This window comes from Hetaerina americana, unplaced genomic scaffold (genome assembly GCF_022747635.1).
Source record: "Hetaerina americana unplaced genomic scaffold, ioHetAmer1.1.p SCAF_90, whole genome shotgun sequence".
NCBI lineage: Eukaryota > Metazoa > Arthropoda > Insecta > Odonata > Calopterygidae > Hetaerina > Hetaerina americana.
Window position 1 is genome coordinate 404,559 of NW_027287539.1, and position 25,654 is coordinate 430,212.

General features: G+C 43.5%; 1 protein-coding gene across 1 annotated transcript in view; it reads right to left on the minus strand.

The window, feature by feature from the left end:
- The window catches only part of LOC139699781 (protein spaetzle 3-like), a 95,849-nt gene extending 82,473 nt beyond the window's left edge, over positions 1-13,376 (minus strand). The window contains exon 1 of the mRNA XM_071598215.1: positions 13,120-13,376. Coding sequence (XP_071454316.1) covers positions 13,120-13,182 — 63 coding nt within the window. The 5' untranslated portion in view covers positions 13,183-13,376. The remainder of the gene's footprint in view (positions 1-13,119) is intronic.
- Between the last annotated feature and the right edge of the window lie 12,278 nt (positions 13,377-25,654).

A 25,654-nucleotide genomic window follows, 5' to 3' on the forward strand; every position in this document is an offset into this window, starting at 1 on the left:
GAAGAAATAATTGATGAAGAACTGAACATGTCAAAGGCGTAAGCAAACTCTGCGCAACCAGCCATCAAAGCCGTGTGGCTTTTGAAAACTTTGCCACATCCGTCCTACTCTTCCGATCTTGCCCCGAGTGACTGATTCTTACTGCCAGAACTCTAAAAACAATTGCGAGGTAGAAGATTTGACAATTCAAATGACGTCATTCAAGAAATGGAAGAACGGCTGTCTACACTATCTTCTGGGTTCTACAATGACGGCATTTGAAAGGACAAAAAATTAGGTTTCTATTTGGATAATTTTTAATAATAATTACTAGAAGTTAACTTACCCCCTCATATGAGTATTCTCAAAGTAAGACAATGGGCACCATTGATGCAACTGTGGAAGGACGAATTCCTGTGGTTCGCCAAATAAGGCAGCGTATAGGTTCTGACGTGTTGAATAACGACTCAGAGAGCAAAACTGCGGTCGCCAACGACTCACCAGCTACACAAAAATGCTGTGGAATATGTGTTAGAAGAGTTTAGGAAGGCGGTTCTTCGTTTCATGCGCCCATAACGATATATTTACCGCAAACATGCGTGGATTTTTCCGTGGTAACCTTGAGAAAGTCAGTGATGAGCATGGGGAGCGGATCCGGTGAACTGTTTCTTCTCACTGAGAACGAATATTAAAAGAAGTGAAACTTAGTATTTGTTTTCTCGCTGGACATATCGCCTAGCGGTCCGTGTGCCCTTAGGGTCCCCGGCTCTCGGCTTCCCGGGCATTTGTCCGAGTCAGCGAAGTGTGCACAGTGATAATCGCACCCTCGCAAGGACACCGACTCGCGAATTCTGAGCTACCTTTTGAGCGCGTTATGCACTATGCGCTTACGGATCACTGTTGCAGTTTTGTCAGAGACCATTCTGACAGGGCTTCAGGGTAACACTTACCTTGGAGAAAAATATTTAAATTTATGAAGAATGAATCAAGTGAGAATGCATATGTGACGTCTTTTTGTACAAACTAGTGATCCTTATTTTCAGCCCAATTATCCAGGGGTGGACTTTATGAAATATATCTGGATTTTCGTATAAAAAAGTAGTCATGACACTTCTACGACCCTTCATTCACTGTCACCGTGGCGGGCAGGATAAATGCTACTGATATTTTCTAATCCAAAAAATTTCCAATTACTTTTCAAATTTCCAAAATTTACAATTCCCAATTTTCTCGCAAAGCAGTGTCTCTGATCACACGTTCGTAATGACTTCTCACATCGTGCACACTACAGTGACTTACAGGTATGATTAAGCCTTCGCGCTTTTGCATTCTAAGTTATATCGTAGCATATGCTTCGCTATTGCATGAAAGAAATTTGAGGTTTTCAGGGCTTATATAATGCAGAATTGAAGAGGGACTTAATGTAGTCTCCGGTTTCAAGTTGTGTTTTTTTTGTTATGAGAGGCAAGACGATGGATTTTTGTGCAATCGTTTATGCTGTGTCAATCCAAAACCTATCCTAAACGGTAGAGTACTAATAATGGTCATCCGTGTATGTCACCTGACGCAAACAAGGTTAAAATCTCTTGCCCAGGGTATTAGCCCTGCGATTAAGCAACCTTTACGGTGTTCTTACTCAATAGCCCATTCCGGAAAAATACTAACCCTTCCCATGCCAGAAAATACCTCTCGCCCTATCTCATTGCTTTTTTCATCGACGATAATATTTCCACGACGGATGACAAGCTGGCTCGCTCTTACTCACTCACGTACGACTTTATGAGATTTTATCATCCATCCAACCCAGTAGTGTTTTGGACCAACACGGCCAAAGTAGTAAGGACGTAAGGAGAAGAATTGCGCTAGGCAAAGAGGCTTTCAGAAGGAGGAGGGAGTTGATGACAGGGACGTTGTGTAAGGATATTAAGAAAAGACTCGTAAAAACTTTGATATGGAGCGTAGCTATTTACGGTACGGAAACGTGGTCATTGAAGCAGGAGGATAGACGTAGATTGGAGGCTTTTGAAATGTGGGTGTGGAGAAGAATGGAGAAGGTGAAATGGACAGAGAAGAAAACACATGAGGATGCACTCGGTACGGTGGGCGAAGAGAGGGGTTTGTTGGGAGAAATCCCAAAAAAGTGGATGAAGGGGGTTTTGACCGGCAGTGGGATGTTGAAGACTGTGATAGAGGGGAGAATGCTGGGCAAACGAGGATAGGGAAGGAACAGGATAGGGATATTGGACGGGATGAAGGAAGGAAGAAGGTACTCAGAGAAGAAGAGGGATCTGATGTTGTGTTTTCATAGGAGTCACAAAATATTTATTTAGGAACTGTGTCCATCCAAAAACCTACCTTAGCCGGTAGATTACCTAATAATAATACGTCACCATGTAAGTCACCGTCAGTCCTTATTGCAGGGAGAGTTTAAACACCACTTATTACGATAAATTTGGTGTTCATGATTATGCAATCTGAATAGCATCATTGGCTCACTACACAAAAATTCGCTTGAATAGTTTGTCGAATATTTTGTACTGCTTTATTCTCAAATTATCACTGGAAATAAAGTCTCGGGGGCGGTTGATTCACATACCAAATTCTTTAATTCCGGTCTCTCTTCACTACAGTATTCTACACTGATGATCTCATTTGATTGCCTTTAAATAATGTAGTGCTCTTTACAGAAGTTTTTGCTCTGCCTGTTCTGTTTTTTTTAAGTTTCCCCTTCCGTCCCTCTTCTCCATCCGTGGGGGGCCCTCCCGCTACCTGCAGCGTTGGGTCATATTCCCTACCTTTGTCCTCGCGGAGGAGACCGTTGCATGTCCATGTGGTGGTGACATTTCGGCTTCCTACTTTTCAAATTCTAGTTTGCACGTCACTGGATACATTTCTTACTGCATGCTAAGGTGCAATTATTTGTTAAATGATAGTATATGCAATTGCATGCGCGTAGAATAAATGGATTCTTGGACGAATTTATACGCCACGGCGAGTATAGTTTTGTATATATGTGTTGACTTGCATGTGATTTTGCTCCTTTTTACGGGTGGTGACCTAACACCCCCCGCCATACACCCTTGCGGGGTATTATGTACATCTAGATGTACAGTGTAATGAAAATTAATAACTGAGTGCGACCGTTAAACTTGAGTCACATTACATGAGTCTAGTACGTTCGTTCCCGTATGTAGTCCGAGTGCATGGAGTGGCTCCAAATCTAGGTTTTTTAGTGTGTCGATAAATTCTATTCTTTTGAGAAACCTTTGAACGAATAGAGCGGAAATGTTGATACTCTATTCCTGCGTACGTAATTCAGGCCTCTATAATAATTGGCACTTCGTTATAGGCTCATTCAGCACGACGTCCTAAGTCTTAAGTCCCATAAATGCCGTCCAGCTGATTGGAATTTACTGACACGTCTGAAATTCCTTGGATGGCTATACTCTTCTTTAACTAGATAAGGAATGGCAACTCAGTGACACCACGGCATCTTAATTCCTTAGTTTATGGTTCTATCGGAAAATGCTAGATCATTATTGCAATCAACTCTTACATGTTACGTTCATGTTTATCGCATGATTTTGATCTCGGGTTTCCTTTCGCTTTCGACACATGCGCGAGAAACGGATAAATTTGTATCCAACACGTGAAAATATAAGATGCATTATATAAGCTCTTCGGCAATGACGAAAAATCGCATAGTCTGGAAGATATTGGCCGCATAAACTTGGAAAAGATTGTCAGTAGAAGGAAAATACAAAATGATAATTTTGCTCGTGGTGGCAGAGGTACTCGTGGGACTGACATACTATGCTGTACATGTCATTTTCAGCTAATTGAGGCCTTGAACATGTTCTTGTGATTTTCTGCTTACGCGGGAAATCAAATCAACATGTTCAAGGGTTCTATTCGCTAAAACTGATGTTCTATGTGTGCGGTCGCTAATCTTTCGCACAAGAAAGCATCTTCCTCGTTACAGGAGCCGAACTTCTAAAGAGAGAAGGGAAGTATATTAACTTCGTCACGTGTCAAAAACCCGGATACGAGAAATTGTCGGTGGTATATTCAAGTTGTGTTTTATAAATTAGAAGTTTCCATTAACGAAGCCTTAATCCATGCTCAGCTCGTCATCTAATGACCCGATATAGCAGTATACGTGGTCTGCTAAAAAAGTATCACAACTTTTGTGTTTTCTCAAAAATTAATTAAAAATTTGATCATTTTAACTGAACAGGCATCATATTTCTATAAGTTACTAAATATTGAAATGATGGAAAATTATTTCTAAACATCTTTCCTTTAATTAATCCATGTACCAGGTCCGTTCAAAAAGTATCACGACATATGTGTTTTTTCAAAAATTATTTATTTATTCATGAATATCTATTTTTTCCCCTTCAAAGTAATCCCCATTGGATAGTATACACTTGTGCCAACGTTTTTTCCAATCCCCGAAGCACTTCAAAAAATCATTTTTTGTGATCTTGTTCAGCTCCTCCTTCGATGCAGTCTTTATCTCGTCAATCGTAGCGTGGCGCCGTCCTTTCATGGGCCTCTTCAGTTTCCGGAACAAGAAAAAGTCACTGGGGGCCGGGATCTGGGGTATACGCACATTTCTTACCGGAGTTTGCAGGACATCAAGTGTTCCATCACTATTAGAGCGCTTTCCACACTGTTTATGATGTGGGATGAAGTAAAAAGTTTTTCCAATAGCCTTTCAATTATTCGTTCTTGGATACCTTTCTATTTTATTCTTCCGATCACTTTCACGCAAGCCTCTCTTCTAACGCTGTCCTTCGAGTCGTACTCCCTTTCCGATAGACCTTCGTGCCTGTCCATGGGACTGCAAACTGCTCCCACTTCACATTTTACGTCTCGCGTTGAATCACGCTCGTTGGATAATTTACTTTTCAGTTGTAAAAATCCTTGACTTTTAAATAAGCAAAACATAGATGCCAGGAAAACGCAGTCAAGTAAATTGAAGCAACATATACAAATGGATATAGTTTTTTAAAAGTAAAACTTTTAGTTGTAAGTTAATTGAATCTTGGGTTGTGGTCAATCGATATCTACATCTACATCTACTCAATACCCCGCAAGCCGCCGCAAGGGCGTGTGGCGGGGGGTGCTAGGACACCACCCATAATTTAGAAAAGAAAAATAATTAAAAAAAAAAATCGCATGCAATAACGACAAAATCATATATAAAAAAAAACATGGCATACATTCATGCATGAACACTTACACCCCACACACATGCAAACACTCAAACTACCAACTAACATACACATGCACCTGAAAGTATACCTAACATCTCTATAGTGTTTAATTTTGTTCCGACTTGTAAATTCAAAGTTTTTAATATTTCTAAAGTGACTTCGGTTTCTTGCTATTATGATTACTGATTGTTCGGGGAAAGAATGAGTATTTGTACCTATCTGTCTTGGAATCTATCTCCCTTAGTTTATCTTTGTGGTCTGATCTACCTAAGTAGTGTGGGGCCATTATAATTCCTTCAGTGTCATATTTAAACTCGTTTGTTCTGAACCTTTCTAAAAGTCTAAGCCTCGCTTGTTCTCTCCGCACTTCAAGTGGTTCCCAGCCTAAATCCCCTAAGAGACCTGTCACACTTGTGTTTTTATCATAACAATTTTTAACAAATCTAGCGGATTTTCTCTGGACTTTATCTAATTCTTTTTGCCAAATTTTCTCCCACGGATCCCAAATACTTGCGGCATATTCCAAATGAGGTCTAACTAGAGCAAAATAACACCTCTCTTTAACTTTTTCATTACATTTCCCCACCACCCGTTTTATGAAGCCAAGTTTCTTTAAAGCTGATCCGCATATTGTCCTGATATGTGCTCCCCATGAAAGGCGTGGTGTTAGAACAACCCCCAAATATTTAACTTGATTTGCCGTAGTCAATACTGAACCCTCTATTTTGTAGTTTATATCCTGTTCCTCGCTTCCTTTATTCCAAAATTTCAAAACTGCACATTTATCTATATTAAGTGTTAATCCCCATTTATTGCACCATCCCGAGATATTGTCTAAGTCTCTAGAGAGTAGCTCGCGATCTAGTTGGCTCCTTATTTCCCTGTATATCACCGTGTCGTCAGCAAATAACCTTAGATTGCTACTAACGTGTGTGCTTAAGTCATTTATGTATATTAAGAACAGAAGAGGCCCTATTACACTTCCCTGGGGGACGCCCGAAGTAACATCTCTCTCCGTTGAGCACAACCCATCTATGACTACTATTTGTTTGCGGTTTGATAAGAAGTCCCTAATCCAATTAATTATTTTCTCATTGATCCCATAGTATTTAAGTTTGTGTAACAATTTATTGTGTGGGACTTTGTCGAAGGCTTTTTTGAAATCCAGGAATACTGCATCGACTTGGGTGTTGTTTTCTCCCGATCTAAGTATATCGTGAATGAAGAGACCAAGTTGTGTTTCGCAAGATCTGCTTTTCCTAAATCCGTGCTGGTTGTGGATTAGTATTTTCCTACTATCAAGAAATTTCATAATGTTAGTGACAATAACGTGTTCCAATATTTTACAAGAGATCGATGTTAAAGAAATGGGTCGGTAATTGGTTGGTTTATCCCTATCGCCGCCTTTATAGATGGGAGTTATATGGGCTAGCTTCCAGTCGCGAGGCACTGAGCCTTCTTCTATCGATTTTAGAAAAACAATATGTAAAAATGGGGCAATGTCGTCAGCTAATTCCTTTAATATTCTAGCAGGTATTTCTTCCGGACCAGGTGCCTTGTGTGCTTTGATACTACGGAGCAGATGTACTATTCCCTGCTTGGTCAGTGTAAGATCGCTCATGTGTTCCCCGGGTGGGTGTGGAGGATCGTTTGGTGCGTTTGTGTTTTTGTTGTAGACGCTCTGGAAAAAATGGTTTAAAATATTTGCCTTTTTCACGCTATCTGTAATGATTTCTCCATTTTCCGTCTTCAAAGAGTGAACAGTGGGACGTTTACCCTGTATTTCCCTAACATAGGACCAGAATGACTTTGGATTTTCCTCAAGATATTCGCTTAGCATTTTAGATTTAAAAGAGTGTAGTGCTGTGCGCATAATACTTTTCGTCTTACTACGACATTCTTTTAGTAGCTGTTTGGTTGTATTCACAAAACTTATATCGTCACTTTTTAAACTCTTTTTGAAATTTGACTGTAGCTTTCTTTGCCTTCTTAATGCCGATCTGACTTCCCCGTTGTACCATCTAGGTTCCTTACTGTCGCATTTGAGTTTGGACGGGATGTACGTCTTTATTCCTTCGCGTAAAATATTTAAGAAATAATTCCAAGTGTTCTCTGTATTTGTTGTCAGTGTTTTTGTCTTGTATTCCGGTAATTTTATCTTTAAATATTCTCTTAGTCCGTTAAAATTTGCCTTGTTGTATAGGTATATTTTACGCTTTTCTTTGTTTATTTTGACGAACTTAGTTTTTAACTCCACAAGAATAGCCTTATGGTCACTGATTCCGTCTATTATTTCAATGTTAGTAATGATTTCGGGCATAGAAGTCGCAAAGATGTCTAGTATGCTTTGGCCCCGTGTTGGTGATTTAACTATTTGTTCTAAGGAGTGTTTTGTGAATATATGAAGGAGTTCTTGGCATGAATCTCTGTTTTTGGCAGATTTTCCCACGCAGTAGTTTTAAGTTTTAGTTAAATTTAGATATTTGAGGGCTAATAATAAAGACAAAAGTTAAAATGGTTACAAAGGAGATAAGATATTACATTTGCTGTTTTCATTCAAAATATTGCAAGTAATATTAATACAACGGTTAGTGAGTGACTGAATTGTTGGAGATTTTATCTGAAGACCCAAATGAAAATCGTAGCAGTGAAGAAACGACGTGCCCGGAACGAGACTGAATTTATCATCCTGATCCCAAGCCAGAGTCATCACTCCTATTCACCATGAATGTTTCCTCTCCCACTGCTTAATAGAGGGCTTTGGGGGAATCTAGGAGCAAACGTCCGCATGAACAGAAAGTGTTGGCGGAGTGAAGACTCAATAAACAACTATATGGGCTCATTAAAATGGAGGTATCTACTTTTCAGTTTTTGCGCGGGCGAATGTTTTTTCTTGGGATATATGTTGATTTGTTTTCTTGAGTTTTTCAGACCCATAGTTACGAAACGTTGAATATCACGACGTATCGTTTTTCACGGCTCTTATTGCAATTTGTATGCGGGTCTCATGTCAGTGGCGAAACCAAAGAGAAAATGTCCCACGCTTGAGCCCCTTATCCTTTAAATGATTTCTTCGAAAAAGCAGAAGGAAAAAAACAGATAAAAAATGTTATTTGTAAATTTGGAAATATCTTGGGGAGTGAATAGACTAAGCGGGTTCAAAACTCACTTTTATTATTTCCAAATAAATATTTTATAATAGTATTTCCTTATTTAAAAGCGTTCCTCTCAACGTTTCCCTTCGGCAACTCATCTCAGCGGAACTCATCAAGTCATAATGAGTTCAGTAAGGTTGTGCGCCGTTTTATTGCCGAGTATGTTTGCCGGCGAATGTCGGGGCCCATACGCGCTACAGCGCAGATTGGCACTTCGTTAGAGAAACTTATAAGGAAAAACAATCATATGTTATATTTGCCACACCAGAAAATCCGCAGGGCGTGTAATTCACTCCATTTTTCATCAGCTAGGCATTCCTAATCAAACAGATTTGAGAAACGTTGAGTATTAAGAGGCAAGGATGAAGAAAGCTGGATGCTATAAAATGGGAGTTTATTTCACGACTTTTCTCAACTTAGATTCTCATCCGACAAGAATAAAATATTAAAATATGAAATCAATGATACAATTTTAGTTTCCCCTATAGTGAGAATATTGTTGAAGTGATCGAGTTTTCTTCCGAGGTCAAATGTCAGGACGAGGAAAGCATATTTTTTTCACACTTGGGAAAGGAACGTGATCTCTCCATCCACTCGATGAGTGTGAAAGGTGCGGCGGCCAAAAGGCGCGACTGGAAGCCACTGAGGGTACCAACAGGAGCCACTTGGTTCCGCCCTCTTCCCCGTGTAGCCGTGGATTGCATCCTTCACACACCTCCCGGAAGGCTCTTCCATATGATGGCCGAGGAAGGCCTCGCAGGAGATCAAGTGATTGCCCGTCAAGAGTCGTCGTTTTTCCCGTCGAGTGCATTCATGGCTCATTTTCGCAATTTAGCTGACTCCAAATCCACAGCGCTAAAAAGATTTTGCAAATTATAGGGACTTGCATATACTTGCAAATCAATTAGGTTAAGGCAGCTACCAGAAATATCTACGGATAAAACAAGATTTGTGATAGAAATCAACCTGCAAATTCCTATTTAATTTTTTAAAGGTCTTCGTAAGAAACTTACACAATGTTACATGGGAATGGGAATCACTTTTCCCTTGGTTACTTGAGTGCTGACTTTATTTGACTGTTTTCATAAAATTTTCCTATTTTCTCAATGCATCTGAAATTTAAAATAAAATTCATGAGGTGACGGGTCCATGGTTATCGGTAGTTCTGCGCGACTGACAACACTCCTGTAAACTTCTGTTGATCGTCAGAAGTTCCTTGAATTCCTTTCAAATATTTGTTCTCTCTTTTGAACTTGTTCGGATTTTCCGATTTCTCAAGACCACAATCCTTCTAATACAAATTCTAGAACGCTTCCAATGTGATGTCAACGTGAAAGTTTCACTGCTCGCTCGCTCGCGTTATAATGGAACCATATTCTACGCTCTCAAACCCCAAGTATGTGCCCAAGATTCAACTAGAGTGGACCCACGAGAACTCTTCGATGGAGTGAGCACATATTGTAATTCGAATAATTTACTGCAAAAATGTTTTGCGATGTATTCTATTATTAACATGTTGAGTCATGCGGCCAAGTGTCGTTTATTTTAATCCAGCATTGCGTCTGCGCCAGCCGTTGAATTTTAAAACACGCTTAGCACGGGTACGCCTGCTTCTGACTAAAAACGCTTTTCGTGAAGGTGTTTATTTTCAATGGGAACAGGAAAAGGTCACGTGCTGCCAGCTCTGGGCTAAAGAGAGGGTGGTGAACATACTAAATATTTAATTTTCGCCGGATTTTGACTGATTACTCGCGAATTATTTTAAAAAAACGGATCACCACCACCCCATCTGGCGGATATCGGTTCTAGCCTACCTTCTAAGCTCCATCACCTAAGGAGGACGTTCCGTTAGAATTGGTCAAATCTAGAGGATATTTGTGTGGCGAAAAGCTAAGATCACCCGAAGGAGGCTCACGAAGAAAACCCAGGATATGATCCCAGAAAGGGCCTCCGAGGAGAAGGAAAAACAGTTTTCTCAGAGCCGGTTCACCATACATCTCCACCATTGCAGGAGACCCCTCGGGGATATTGAGGAGAGACATAATGGAGACGATCCACAAGCCATCATAGACACTAAGTATCTATTTAGTCCAAATGAAGGACCATTTGGGACTTAAAGATTCCGGGAGTTCACCGTATCCCATGTGAGTGCGGAGAAGTTTACATTGGAGATTCTGACTCAACGATAGAAAAGTGAATGAAGAGCATAGGAGATCATGTACCTGATCAAGCTCTCTCGCAAATCAGCTGTTGCGGAGTGCAGCGTCACCCGGGTCTTCTTCGACGACGCTAACTAATTAGCAGAGTGAACGGCAGCCAGAGCCGTCTGGCATAGGAGGCGATGGATATCCGCCTTGAAGGGAAAAACGTCGATCGAGATACAGGATGCGTCCTCGGCCAATCGTGGAAGGCCGTACGCAGGAAAATGTAGACAGCGGGAGGAGAGAGTATCGTACGTTAGCAACAGATAATTAGAAGTTAGCGCATTCTATGTGGGTCGCCAAATAAGTCCTTAGGAATAATGGGAAAACAAATTATTTTGGACAGTTTTTTTTTATTTTTCTTGAAACATATAATCTTCTTTTAGCTCGATATACTTCTTCAAACATTTTTCCATATTTTTTACGCCGTTCAAAGAGTAGAATTTCGAAATATCCTCAAAATAGGCATATGTGTTGGCAAAGACATCCTCATTCGACGTGAATCGTTTTCCACCGAGCCATTTATTCGAGATTGGAAGTTGAAAAGCCACTGGGGGCCAAATCTGATGAATACGATGGAGGCGGTGATAGCGAGAATTTCAATTCCCTAATTTACACCATCGAATCTGCGTAGCTGTGCACCCGTGAATTGCCTTGATGGAAGTAATTTTTCCTTTGCCAATTGAGGACTTTTTTCTTGATTTCTTCACTCAACTGGTGTTATAATGACGAATTTATCGGTTGTCTTTTTTGCAAGCAATCGATGTAAATGATTCCGCGTTCATTCTAAAAGTCCGTGGCCATCACCTTGCCGGCCAAATTCACCGCCTTTGCCTTCTTCGAAGACGCATCGCTTTTAGAAACGCAGTTTTTCGACAGTTCCTTTTTCTCTTGACTGTAATACTGCATCCATGTTCCGTCCACAGTCATGTACCCAAGTAGAAACTGGTCATGTTTGCAACGCAAACGAGCAAAATCTGCCCTCGAATAGACCACATTGCGTTCATTCTCCACTGAGCGAGAAAACGCGGAAACCATCTCGCCGAGATTTTCTTAACGTTCAAATTTCCCATGCAAAATGTAAAACACTGTACCTTAAGATACACCTGTGGCCTCAACTATTTCGCGAACTTTGTCTCTTGATTCGTCGATCCCTCGGAAACATATCGCGGATTTGGTCAATTATTTCTGAGGAGGTCTCTTCCACTGGACGTCCCGAACGAGTGGTCACTCATTTAGCCAATTGTGAACAGTGTCAAGCACAGGAGCAGTTATGTCAGGAACTACATCCAACTCCATTGTGATCTCTTTCAGGGTTACATCCTTTCAATATACACGTTTTAATCGCATCACGAAATTCCTTTCTTTTCATTTTTCTAAATGAACTAAAGTTTCTTTCCTCAATCGGCTATGATCATGAAACTTTGCAATGAGAATACTTTAAACTTCTTCAGGAGTCCAGTGAGACAGGAGAATTACTAAAAGATAACCTTTTCTTACTGCTACTCTGTCGGATTATATAAGGGATATTGAACGGCCCACGTATAAGGACGACCTGACCCGGTGGAAAACCCTCAATAGCTCATCCGTATCCTGCAGCAACATTTACCATGCGCTGCCGTGCATTGTCAGGTTGCAGCATTTAGCCTATGCTTCGAAATGCAGTGTATTGTGAATTATCTGGCCTTGGAGAAGTTTCAGTACATCCCTGTTATACGCTCCAGTTGCAGTGGTGCGTGCTGGTACGACATACTGACGCATCATTACGTGAATATCAACAAAATTCACGAACATCACCTTCCCAGCAGAATGCGCAACTTGGGCATGATTGGTTCTGGCGATGCCGGATGTTTCGACGCAGACAGAGCGCCTTAAAAAAAGGTAAAATCCCTCCATTCAAACAAATGAGCAGGGACTTGCGGAGGATTGGGAGCTGAGAATGGGACTCAGATGTATCACGATGATGGATCGAAATTCCGATGTGTTGCTCGTGGAGGGACAGAAGGATGCCTCCGAGAGTCACACCGCACAACCCCCCCCCAACAAAATACGCACGAACGTCGCTCCGATACCGATCATTCCGCCCCGGCGGGAAAGTTTCACGCCCATGACCTATATAAATGAGCCCAAATATCTTCTTCCGTCCCAGACGAAAAGAATATGGTAATGGCTGCCAAGAGCCTCCTCTCGCGGGGTTCGCGCCATGAAGTCAAGCCAGCCGCGGGAAAAGGTTTCGCGGCGCAGCGCGTTTGTATGTGTGTGCGTGTGTGTATATGCGCGCCTCTTCCTTCCTTCACAGTCTCACACCCACCCCCCCTTTTTCCATTCCCGCCCTCCCTGCCGACCCCCACACGCTTCCAGTGGCCGCCACAATGAGCAAGATGTCGTGCGCGAAAGGAAAGCGGCATTCCCCCCGCGGAGGAGGCGGCGTCGGCAGAGGGGCCGTCGGGAGGGAGGAGGAGTTGAAGAAGGGCTCCTTCGAGGCAGAGAGTGCCCCGGGGGCGGTGGTGCGTGTGGGGGAGGGGTGCGGCGGGGGGGGATAGGCGGGCAAATGGCGCTTACCGCAACCAGGTGGAGGCACCGGGACAGCAGCGGGCTAGATCGGCGGCGGTCGGCGGGATCCATGCCCCTAGCGGCGGCAACGCGGAGGCGCGAGCGTTTCTCCTGGCTGAGAATCTCCGGCGTCTGTCCCCCGCGTGAGCAGCGTTCGCACTGAGGTGTGTCGGGTCGGCGAAGAGCGCGGGGCAGCGGCAGTGTGTGCTCGCGCGGCGGGGCGGGGGGAAGGTGGGGGTGGGACGGGGAGGCCGACGGGTCGGTCGGTGGTGATGGGAGCGGCCCCCGCGTGGGACCGGGACGGAGGGAGGAGGGAGGGAGAGAGGGGGGCGAACGGGCCCCGGGGGGAAGAGAGGGGGTGGGGGTCAAGGGAAGAAGCGGCGGGTCGTCCGCGGGCGCGGCCCCGCGCGAACCGTCCCGCACGCCGTGGTGTGTGACCCCCGGGCCGCAAATAAAAGGTACCCCCTCCCCTGCAGACGTCACCGGAGTGGTTTTGCGCCAAAAGTGTGACGGGCCCACCTTCCCAGTTTGTTCGCCATTCGCCCAAAAGAGGCGACCGCGGGCGACCGGCAGATTCACTTTCGTTTTCACCGCAAGCGTCACGGGCGCCCGAGCGGCCGTGCGGGTGACCTTAGCAGCAAGAATGAGGGCATCCCTTTCTCATCACTTTCCGATCGCGATGTTTCCAGTGGAAATGGAGTTGCTGTTTATAAATGTGAAACTATAAATGCATTCTCTCAGATGAGTGAGCATCCCGCTTAAATTATCAATGCTCTATCCATAATATTAGCCACTGAAGAGTTTCTAAATGATGACCGAGAATGGGAAGGTGTATATTAAACAGATTACCTTATTGCTCCTCTTCTTAATCAATAATAATAATAATATAAGCATGCATATGTAAGTAAAAAAATATTAATGTTGAATTGATCTTGCTTCAATCTACTTTCACAATTATTTCACATTTCACGTTGAAATGACGGGTTTTTTATATTTTGCGCAAAAATGCGAAAACGTGAAACAAGAGTAAATTTAGCAAAACGTGCAGGGGTAGTTATGAAGTTGGAAAGAAATGTTCGTCAGCTCGCGAGTCCTATCTCTGGTAGGGATACGTAAAGAATGTAGACTCCTGACCACCCTTTGACTGGTTCACTGCCAAAAGTCGAATGTGGGTGCCAGGTCCCTCAGTCGAGGCGTGTGTGAAGAGTTTCTCTCCAACGCGCACCAGGGTTGTCGCGAACGTGGGTTTTTCGGGCCCTACGGGTGAATCGCATACTCTTCGGAGCCCCCTCAAACTATTCGCGACGGAAAACTCACGAGAATGTATGCTTGGGTTCCCTTGTCAGCCGCGAGATTGCACTTGATTGCAGGGCGACGTATGAAACATTGAAAACGAACATTTCCCACAGGGTCATTAGTTTGAAATTTGGTGAATTTTGGCTCAAAAAACTTAAGTCAAAATCAGATCGAATGGTCGATCGATGTGGACTGGCTGGTGATTCCTGATTCTCTTAAAAAAAAGAAGAGACGGCAGCGTGTTGAGGCGCTCGAGGTCAGAACGTGGTATTTGATGAGAAATGAAGCACTCTGGGCTACTCCGAACGCCTTCAGGTCTGAGCATTGAGTCACACGTGGGGACAAATAGGAATATTACTACGGACTTCTACATCTCCTGTGCGAATATATTTACACATGTGCAACGTCAACATGCCTTAAGTCGAACGACTTTTAATGGGTTGACTCGGAATTCTCCTTGAAAGTGATTTACACATCTCGAAGCTGCCCACGCCCCCCTAGATGGACGACTTCAAATGGACCGCTCAGATTGTTATTATACTCATCAGTAATCCATCATAGAATCCTTATTTATCCCCCTTAACGGTGACGGTATTCTTTGATAGATCATTCCGAAGAGCCATTGAAAAAAGTAACTTTCGTTCTAGGCCATTGTTGACAACGATTCTTCCGAATGGCCAGCACTTGAGAATGGCGCGCGAAACGTGACCAAGGGACCTTCCCGCACCAGTCTTTGAGACATCTTTGCATCGGCTGATTTATCGCATCCATTACCTGATTCATACATATGTTGATTTTCAGACTTTGCCGGTGGTTCTTTTTTTCCTCCTATTCAGATTTCAACCAATTTTTGTGGATATGCTTAATGAACTCATTCCCTTTTCATCTGTGTTTTCATAAAAATAGTCCCTTAAACTTTAAAAACATGGATTATTCGATAGGTTATGAGAATTTTGGTGAGTGCCAAATCCCCGGTATTTTCCTTGAAATATGAAAAATGCAAAGAAACCGAGGTCAGTTCATCATCCATTACTGTCACATGAAAATCGGTGGTCTTCAGAGCGCCCTCATCATTTAATGCATGCAAATGATCAGACTAGTCAAATTTCATTTAAATCCTTAACAAGGTAATACCAACACAATCAAAAATGAAAACCCACTAAATGACGACAACGAATTAATAAGGATACATTTTCGCCAATTAGCGAAAGCCAAAGTGTAATAAGTGATGGAAACACATTGAAAGGAGCTTCGATCCGGTAATCCCAAGGGCCACGGCTGGTGTCTCGGTCAAGGAAAGGTTCTTCTACTTCACATGGGCACTCTTCCCCGCTTTTTTAAGAGTTTCCTATCCTTTTTCCTTACCTCTAGATCAGCATCAAAGCAGATGTTAAGGAGGAAAAAAGGTAGTGAGTTAGGTGTGGGGGCGGATCTCAAGTAGAAAAAGGTTTCCTTGACCGTGACTAAGACCATGGACCTTCAACTTACTGGGCCGAAGCCCTACCATTTCATTTATTTAGAATTAGTCCAAAAACAGCACTTTTTGGCATTTACATCGGACTATTAGCAATGATAATAACGGACGCATTAGAAACAACCAATCCCTAGGTGGAGAAAAAAACTCCAGGCTGGAATCAAACCCGCGACCCATGGTTTGACAGACTAGGGCTTCACATCCACCGCCACCGGGACCGTATATGATGGTCATTGGGAGTTTTTTCACCCGCGTCGAGAAAAATGGACGAGCACACAAGAAGGAGAGGTAAAAGGTATAGCAGAAAAGTCATACATTGTAATAAATATTTACAGTCGTTTAAAGTTGCGCGTAGAAAGAAGAAAGAAATTGATCATATTAGACAACCACACAATCAAACACAAAACACCGCCGAAGTCCGGAAAAAATCGAGCCATGAAATATTTTGAGAAATATAGCTTAGCTAGAACATTTGGACCTTACTCCCCCTCGGGATATTCACCCTGGGACATCACACAGGTATCCCTGCGCCTCTCACACTTTTAAAACAATTGGCAAAGTCCTTTTTCGGAATGGTCATCAGCTGTCTCGCCGCATTCTCTTTTATCTCGTCAATGTCAACAATGCGTCCTGCAGTTTCCGGGGACTTGTACCAAGCCGCAAAAGGTGACCCAAGTTCTCTAAAAAAAGGTCGTAAATGGAGATTGGTCATGGGCGTAAGGCTATGATCCTGAAACAAAAGCCCAGTCTCAGCACTAACATTCGGCTGAGGAGCACAGCGCTAGTGGTCATCAAAACCCACCAACCCTTCCACGACTTGGAGAAGGAAAATGTAACGTGCTAGAAAGAGCAGTTCGAAGATATGAAGAGTAATACATAGCGAAATTGGCGTGGTGTCTAGGAAAAGTAGAGGAATTGTCAACATATAAGAAAGAAAATCCGCTAAGATGTTAAAAATTCTATGAATAAAATGTTAACGAAAGAAAGAGTGGTTCTGAGAAGATGGAAATAATAAATCATCATCAAGGTAGTTTGCCGATGTTAAAGAGATATTTTGGTCGTTATCTAACGACTATTCAATTCTAAGCATCGTGAGTATCGTGGGAATTTCCTGTTTCTTCCTTGATTCCTTCGTAACTCCTGCCTGCCTTCATGCCGCTTGAAAAGCCCACTCTCCTCTCTACCGTGCTTCCCCAACGCTCTTCCTTCTACCGAGGCCTTTAAAAGGCCACTTTTACCACCTTTCATTATTCCTTCCATCCTCTTCCTAGTCTTTCTCATACTTCTCCCAGTAAGTCCCTCTCTTCGCCCATCCCATTTAAAACTTCGGCGTCTGCCTCCCTCTCTGTTCAACATATTTCCTCCATTCTCCGCCACATCCACATCTAAAAATCCCGAATCTACGCTCATCATCTTGCCTCAAATACTAAGCCTTTAATCCATGAAGATCTGCGTTCTGTAGTCACTCTCTTTCTGGCCCTCAAACTGAGCAGACGTGCTTTCACATCGCGCCTGAAAAACAGTTTGACCCAATGTGGCTCCCTGCCTGCTGGCTACCCTTAGTGCTTTTAAATTGAGTGGAGTGTAGTGTACAGTTAACGCATATATTGACAATCTAGGGTGGGAACCTTTGAATATGCGAAGACTCGGGGTAGATGAAACTAATTACAAAGATGCAAAGAAAATGGTTTTGCATCCGACATTGAGGATATAATGAGGCCCCCTAATTAAATTGGCAGGACCGACGATCGTCACAAAATTAAAGAGTTACTCTGTTGAACTGATAGATTCAAGTATTCCCTTTCCCCGTGCGCTATTCACGAACACAATAAAATGGGGAACTTCTAAGAAATTAAAAGGGGCGCGCTGTCGAAAATAGGGGTACATAAGATTAAAGACCCACGAAACGCTCTCCAAGTTTGGCGCCCTAACGACCCCCGCCGTGCGCTCTTGTGCCAGGTGGAGTGTAGGCGTACGTCTCGTACACGAAGTCTATTGTATTTGTGAATTGTCGGGTAGAATACTAGCCGGCATTAAGTCACGGTGTGACTTAATGCCGGCGTGAATTAAGTGGATGGAGGGAGTTTTGCATGAGTGTGTGCGCTGCTGGGGTGTAATTTTCCGTGTTGTTTTTTGCATGTGGTATTTTTCGTTTTTACGGTTGGTGACCTAACACCCCCCGCCACACGCCCTTGCGGCGGCTTGCGGGGTATTATGTAGATGTAGATGTAGATGTCACTAAATTAACTGAGAGCCTACTCTCTTTTAATGTATTTTCTTGTCCTCTTTGTATTGGCATAGAAATAGCTGCTAACAATGTAATGCTCGCAATATATGTAGGTATGTTCCATGATTGGTGTTCAGTCGCCCAATTTCCGCGCAGTTTTTTGTGGATCGCGAGGTGCCAGGTTCATGAAGAAATAGAGGCAATATATGTAGAATGGCTGGTGACCTACCACCCCCTGCCACACGTCCTTGCAACGGCTTGCGGGGTACTATGTAGATGCATAAATAGAATGAAGAATTGGGTGACCCTAGGTTAATCGGGGCTGGAGTACCACGGACAAGGGATCGGTCCTAAAACCGATTCTTTCAATACATACGACACGGACTTTCCCAATGACAGAAAAGACTGGCATTGCGGAATGGCGCTATATGCCACGGGGCAATTAATACCCGAAGTAAGAGTGCTAAACAAGCAACATAATACGCTTAACAATCCTTGACGCGGCCACTGAATGGCACAATAAATAGCGAATCATCATAAATGCAGTATGCATAAGTGTAGGTTTGCATGGATGTGTTGATTTTGCATGTACTACACCTAAACCCCCTTGCGGTGGCCCTCACTAAAATGCCTCTTTTTTTCGAAAATACTGCACAGATACATAAACTAATTCTTATTTTTATGTATTTAAACAATCCCAGCTACTTTGATGTTTAACTTTGATTTTCTACTTCTGGAGAGTCTTGTTGCTTTAGTTTACTGTGCTTAATCATCATCCCATACCTCTCATACGTATATTTCCAGTGAAGCACCCAATAATAACTGCAATCCCATGGCTATGTGACTCACTATTGCTTGGTCATCTGCTAACCTAACTGGCCTAATCATCTCGGCTCCACTTTTTTCCCAGCTCCGGCCTTTCCAATGCCACTCTGAACATTTCCTCAGCATGTGTCATAGAGTACCAGGGAGGACGGACCACCTTGCCTCACTTCCCTGCCAATCAGTGCCCATTCCGGTTCTCTCTCTGCTACACTCACTTGCGCCATCTGAACCTCGCACAAGTATCGAACAAGTCACCTAGCACTCCGGTCCACTTCCTCTTTCCGCGATATCTTTATTAAAATAGTCCACTCTACGCGGCCAAACACCGCAAAATCCTCGAAGCACGCGAAGAAATCCTGGCTGTAGGCAATGCTGCATTTAATTAACGTTCTCATTACTGCAATGGCATCGCGGACTCCTCTCCCATCTCTGAAGCCAAACTGATCTCCTTAGTAGCTATTTGGACCATATTCATTTGATTTATAGCTGTACCTTTTCTGTATGTAAATCAAACTTAGCCTCTATATAACTAATATGAATAGACTTAACTATATACTATAGATAACTAAAAATGTTCGTACTTCTCCTAATTTACGAATGGAGGCAGTTCACTGAGACCATCTGATGCCAACTCACCTCGATACTCCCATCCTAATCCCAAAATCCTCACTTTCCTTACTCCCCGTCTCTTTTTCCCTCTCATACTGACCCACCCCTGCTCTGACCCTCTCTACCTCCCCTCTGCCCCCCACTCTCTCCCTCCCCCGCTCATTCTTTTGTCCTAACTCTATCTCACACCCGATTTCACTCTCCCTCTCTCTCTATCTCCCTCCTTTCATCTCCCCTCTCTAGTTCCTTTCTACTCCCTCTTTCCTTCTCTCCCTCTCCTATTCCATGGTTCTCTCTCTCTCTCCCATCTTCCCCTCTCTCCCACTCCCCGAATCACTCCGTCTCCCACCCTATCTTCCCTCCCTCCACCCCTACATTTCACCCTCTCACACTCTCCCCACCTTTTCCCCCCTTACCCTTCTCCTCCATCCCCACTCCACCTTTTTTCACTTCCTCACATCTCTCTCCGCTCCCCTCTCACTCTCTCCTCCCCTTACACTCCATTCCCACTCTCTTCTTGTCCATGTCACTTTCGAGCCCACCCTTTCTCCCTCGCTTCTTCCATCCCTGCCTCTCCCTCCCTCCTCCTCTCTCCCATTCTGTCTCCATTCCCTCTCCACTCCGTCTTTCTCCACCTCCTCCCTCTCTCTCCAAGTCTCCTCCCGTCATCCATTCCTATCACGCCTACCATCCTTCTACCCCTCACTCTGTTATCCTCTTCCTCCCCCTTCCCTTTCTTTCCCATATCTCTCTCTCTCTCGTTTCCTTCGTCCCGTCCCCCTTTCCGTCCGCTCTCTCTCTTGTTCAATTCCTTTTACCCTCTACCTTCCACTCCCTCTCCTACCATCTCTCCTCTACTTCTTTTATACGTATCCTTAGCCCTCAATCTCCCTCTGGGCTCTCTCCACTTTCCCGTCCCTTTTCCTCTCTCTTACACATTCCTTTCTCCCTCCTTCATTCCCTCATTCTCTCTCTTCATTGCCCTCATCTCTAGCTTCCCTAATTGTCCCTCCTTTCTCCCCCTCATCTCTATCCATCGCCATTCTCTATCTTTCAACTTCGCCCACTCACCCTCTCTCCTCCCTCCCACTCTTATCCCTCCCTTTCTCCTCCCTCCATCCTTCTCTCTATGCCTTTTACTCTCTCCTGCCTCCTAATCCATGACCCATTCGTTTGAGGTAAAACTAATCAATTAATCAATCTCTTTCCCTTCCTCTACCTTCCTCATTCCCCCTCCTTCTCTCTCCTCCCTCCTCTTGCATCACTCCCCATTCTGCCCATCTTCGGTTCTCTTTCTCTTTTTCCCCCTCTCTCTCTCTGCTCCCACGTTTTTGCTCGCTCCCTCCTTCCCTCTTATTTAAGGCAAAAACTTCGCAATCTTTACGTTGTTCGCAGTTGTAATCAAGTGTGATCAACTGAACACCTATTTCACGTCTACCTGCAAGTCCGCATTTTTTAATTCTAACCTAAATCATCATTAAATATATTAGGTTATCCTTAATGATGGTACTTTACTGTATTTTAGAATTATAACTCCCGAGGATTTGAATAAGTACATGTGTTATTCTAAACCTAATCCAACTGGCACTGATGGCATTCCCGTGCCTAAAGCTCCTCCCTCACGATAGACTGTATTCCGCTTAATCTTGACATTTTCAACTTATTACTAGCTCATTCTGAATTCCCTTCAGCCAGCAAAAAAGAGGATTTTCTTCCTTATCAATGAAATATAAAACCATTAAGGCACTGCCCAGTTTTTATCCAATTTTATTATCATTCATGCGATGACAAAAATTTGAGAGAGAATCGTTTATCACAAAGTTACTCAATATTTAGCCTTATTTTGACTCCTCCAACTTGATTTTCGGCGGTAATTTAGCGCCCAGGCCCCTTTTCTGAAAGTTACCGATGACTTTCGGATCCAACCATTGATATCCCTTAGTCATTTAAAAATCGAAACAATGATTTATGCGAACGATCTCCAAATTAACATCCACTTGCCGATAGACAATCTGATGGCATCGCAGCATTGAACTAGGACGTTAGGGAGGTTTACAAATTGACTGAGGGTAACGCACTTTTTGTTAGTTCTTCAGGTACAAATACCATACTCATCGGGAACAACAGCCTTCTTATTAAAATGAATAAAAATTATCTTCTTCAAATTAAATTGGGTGAAAACACTGAAATTGTTGCATAGAAATGCGCATTAGCGGATGACTCCGTTAAAAGTTACTGTTGCGGCATCTCCCGCAGTTTCTTCGGAATTTGTCAAAGTATAAACACCATAAGTGTTTAAAGTTGGCTTTAACCTCGTGGACTGCGGCGCGTCGCGCACGACTACGAATGCCTGTGACATTGTATGCACGGTATTTCGTCACAACATTTTGTTCCTTAAAAAGCCCAAAAATTTCAGAATTTAAGAGAACGCCTCGGTAGCTTAAGTGGCTAAAGCACTCGGCCGGATATCTAGGGATCTGGGTTCGAATCCCAGTCAAGGCGAATGATTTTTACACTCTGAAATTTTTGTATTGTAATTCTTATCAAAAGAAAGAAAGAATATCTTCCTCAAGTTAATTTGGATGATATCTGCACATCTTTTTGCGACTCAGCTTACAATTAAGGTAAACCATAACTGTTTTCCGTAGAACCTTAATGTCAATAATATCTGCATTAAAGTCAATGTAATAGTTTTAGTAGTAGTTTTATGGAAGACGACCGACAGCAAAGATTATTTGCGCCACAAGGGATGGATGAAAAAAGAAGGGTGGAGAAACACCCGGCGTCGGCATTAGCCTACTCTCGTCGAAAGGCGCCAAGGAGTCCACGTCCCATCCGACGGACATGGTACTCATTCAAAGTGCTCTCCAAAAAGCATCTCAAATAGGGATCGGGATACCACTGAAGAATATCTGCCTCCTCCGGAATCCGGACCGGGGCCCTCTCTAGATGGGGAGCCTGTACGTTAGCCACCGCACCATCCCGATCCCCGTTAAATCAATGCATCCCTCCATCAATTGAAACGTAAAAAATAGTCACCACTCTCCCCTACCGGATAATATATTGATCTCCTCACTGATATTTCCTTCGCTTGATTATTGTCGCATTTTCTTCTAACGATACCGCTTGAAAACAAGGCCTACATTTTTAACGATTACTCTATGCCTGTGTAAGGTTTGGTTTTCCTAGGAGGGGATGTGCATTCTTCTCCACACTTGCTTAGGCTTAATAACACGGCGTAGCAAAAGAAAATATACAGAAGAAATATCGATTAGACAAAATAATAGGGAGGAAAACCAGATAGTATGCTTTTATTTTTTACTGTATTTCGTGAAGGTATTCCGAATCGCTTCTTTCAAAAGTTTAAGGCTATGTCAGCTGTTACAAGTGCACTTACCCACACCCACCCGCCGTCTTTAAGTTACTCAATACTCCGGAGCAATCTATTAAAACGCCCTTTCGTATTTTAGCCTCTGAACCACGGAATTCCTTACCCCGTAATCTTATACGCTTGAGTCTTTACATGACGTTAAAAATAAACTTCATGATATTTCATTTAATGCTGAATATTTGTTATGTCTTCTTGTAATATATTTTATTCCGTGGATCCCTAACGTATGCATTGGGATAATATAGATAAAAGTGTTAAAATATCTGATCCACGGCCACTTTTCTTGCAAAAGAGAGCTGGGTCATTGTACTAGTATAGCTGCTAAATAGGCGGTGCCGGAGCAGAATTAATAAGTTACCTCTATCCCATTCCATCTGTTTCCACCTCTCCCTCTCTTTCCTACACCCCTCTCTTCCCAATGCCTATTTACGCGCGTATGTCTTTCTCCTTTCACATCCTCTGGCCCCCTTCCCCTCCCAACCCTCCCGCATCTCACCATTTCCTCTTTCTCATCCTCTCTCGCACTCGTAAATTCATTTCTCTCCGCATCCACCACTCCCTCTCCTCCATCCTAGCCCTCTCCCTCCCTCTCCCTCACTCTTCCTCTGACTCTTCATTCCAATCCCTGCCTTTCTTTCTCCCTTTACCCTTTTCCTCTCTCTTTCTCTCTCCTCCGCTCGCCATTCCTTCCATGACCCTTTCCTTATTCCAGCCGAAAAAAAGCCGAAATCGAAGCCGAAAAATAGCCGAAAGGGCCGTCTCGGCCTTTTTCAGATAATATAATGTCGACATGAGAGGATTATGAGTGAGATGCTCCGATATCTCTAAAGAGAGAATATACCGAGTGCGTTCCAAAAGTAATGTATTTAAATTTTCCGCGCCGCTCCTATTTATTAAAGTACAATCAAACTACATGGAGTTGAGGAGAAGACACTAAGTTTTACTGCAAAACTGGTCTCAGTGCTCTCCAAGCTGTGGAAGCGGCAGGACGTTAGCTAATTTAAACCTCTGCGTGCCGAACGTGATATGATAGACCAACCGAGCGGAAATTTCAAGTGAACTTTTGCAACGTAATGGAAATGAACCTGATTATTTGGACAACGTCATCACTGGTCACGTTCATTGTGTTTTTCGACAGGAAAGGAGTAGTCCATAAGGAGTTTGTTTCTCGAGGACAGACAGTGAACGCTGCCTACTACGTGGATTTGCTGGAGACTCCGAAAAAGGGTGATCAGGATGAGAGGAGACATCTCCGCAACCTGGCAACTCCATCCCGACAACGCGCCTTGCCACAACGCGCTACAGTTCCGCTAGTTCCTGGCCAAATACCAGAAGCCAACGCTGCCCCCCCCCCAATAGTTCTGACGTCGCCCAAGCAGACTTCCTTTTGTCCCCTCGGTTTAAAGTAACCCTGAAAGGAACCTGTTTTTCGTCCCTAGAAGAGATCCAATCAGCCGTGACGAAGACCTTGCAAGAGGTCTCCGAAGACACCTTCCAGGGCGCGCACCGGTCATGGCAGAGTCGCTAGTAAAATTATGTAGAGGGCCAAGGACAGTACTTTGAAGAACTTTAAGTGTTTGCGCAAATTTGTTCAATAAATTACTCTTAAAAAATAAAAGCATTACTTTTGGAACGCACCCTGTAGAGTAAGACGGTGGAAGGGTAAAGAGGGCTCGGCAGTAAGCCTCATTTTCCCTCGCCTCCTCGGCCGCTCTATCGACCCACTTAGTAGTAGTCAGTTCAGGGTGAACCCATTTGTGCACACTGCACCCGCTGCGGAAATGAACACTCTAGCACGAGATTTTTTTGCAAGATTGTGATTTCATGTTTTCACTTCTGCGAGTGTTACGGTGTGAATCAGTAGAACCAGAGCCTACAGGGTCTGTCCCAAAAGATAAGTAGAACGTTTTTTGCCCGCCGTCGACACGGACCGATGGAGAAGTGGTTTGATGCTTGAATGGTGGTTTAAGGTCTTGGAAAAGCAGGCGTCATGCGACAGATGTCTGAGGGCCGCTACAATACCGATCACTGATAAACTGGACACCTTTTCGAGGGCCGCGTCACCAATTTACAATACCACGTTCCATAGAGCAAAGATACGCGATAAAATATTTTGTAAGGCTCGGAAAATCAGGTTCTGAGACCAGGACTATGGTAAAGAATGCTTAAGAAGATGAATCCATGTACCAAGGAATCGGTTTTCACTGGAACAAGATGTTTCGGGAGGGCAGAGAGGATATTGACCACTAGGAACGCCCTGGATGTCCGTCAATGACACAGTGCGACCGGGTACCTGGCCAATCACAAATTGACAACGCTGCCCCTGCCGTCCTGCAGCCCCGATGTGTCCCCGTCGCACTAATGTTTGCTCCCGAGATTAAAACGAAACTTGAAAGCAGCCATTGGGACGCTGGATAGCGTCGAAGAGGCCGTGGCGAAGTGCATGAACGCGGTTCCCTCGGTGTCGTGTCGGTGCCTTCCAAGAAGGGTACCGCGACTGGCAGCGGTGCATTTATGCACAATGGTTTCACACGTATTTTGAAGAATTGGAGAAATTTATACTCTGATCTGCATGAAATGGTTTTTCCTGTTTATGCTACATATTTTTTGGGACTGACTTTTTGTACAACGACTGCTAGCAATTGCTTTCAAGGTCTCAGACTTTCGTCAATACATAAGTTTACATTGAATCATAACATGGAGGGACCTGGCATTGGAAAGC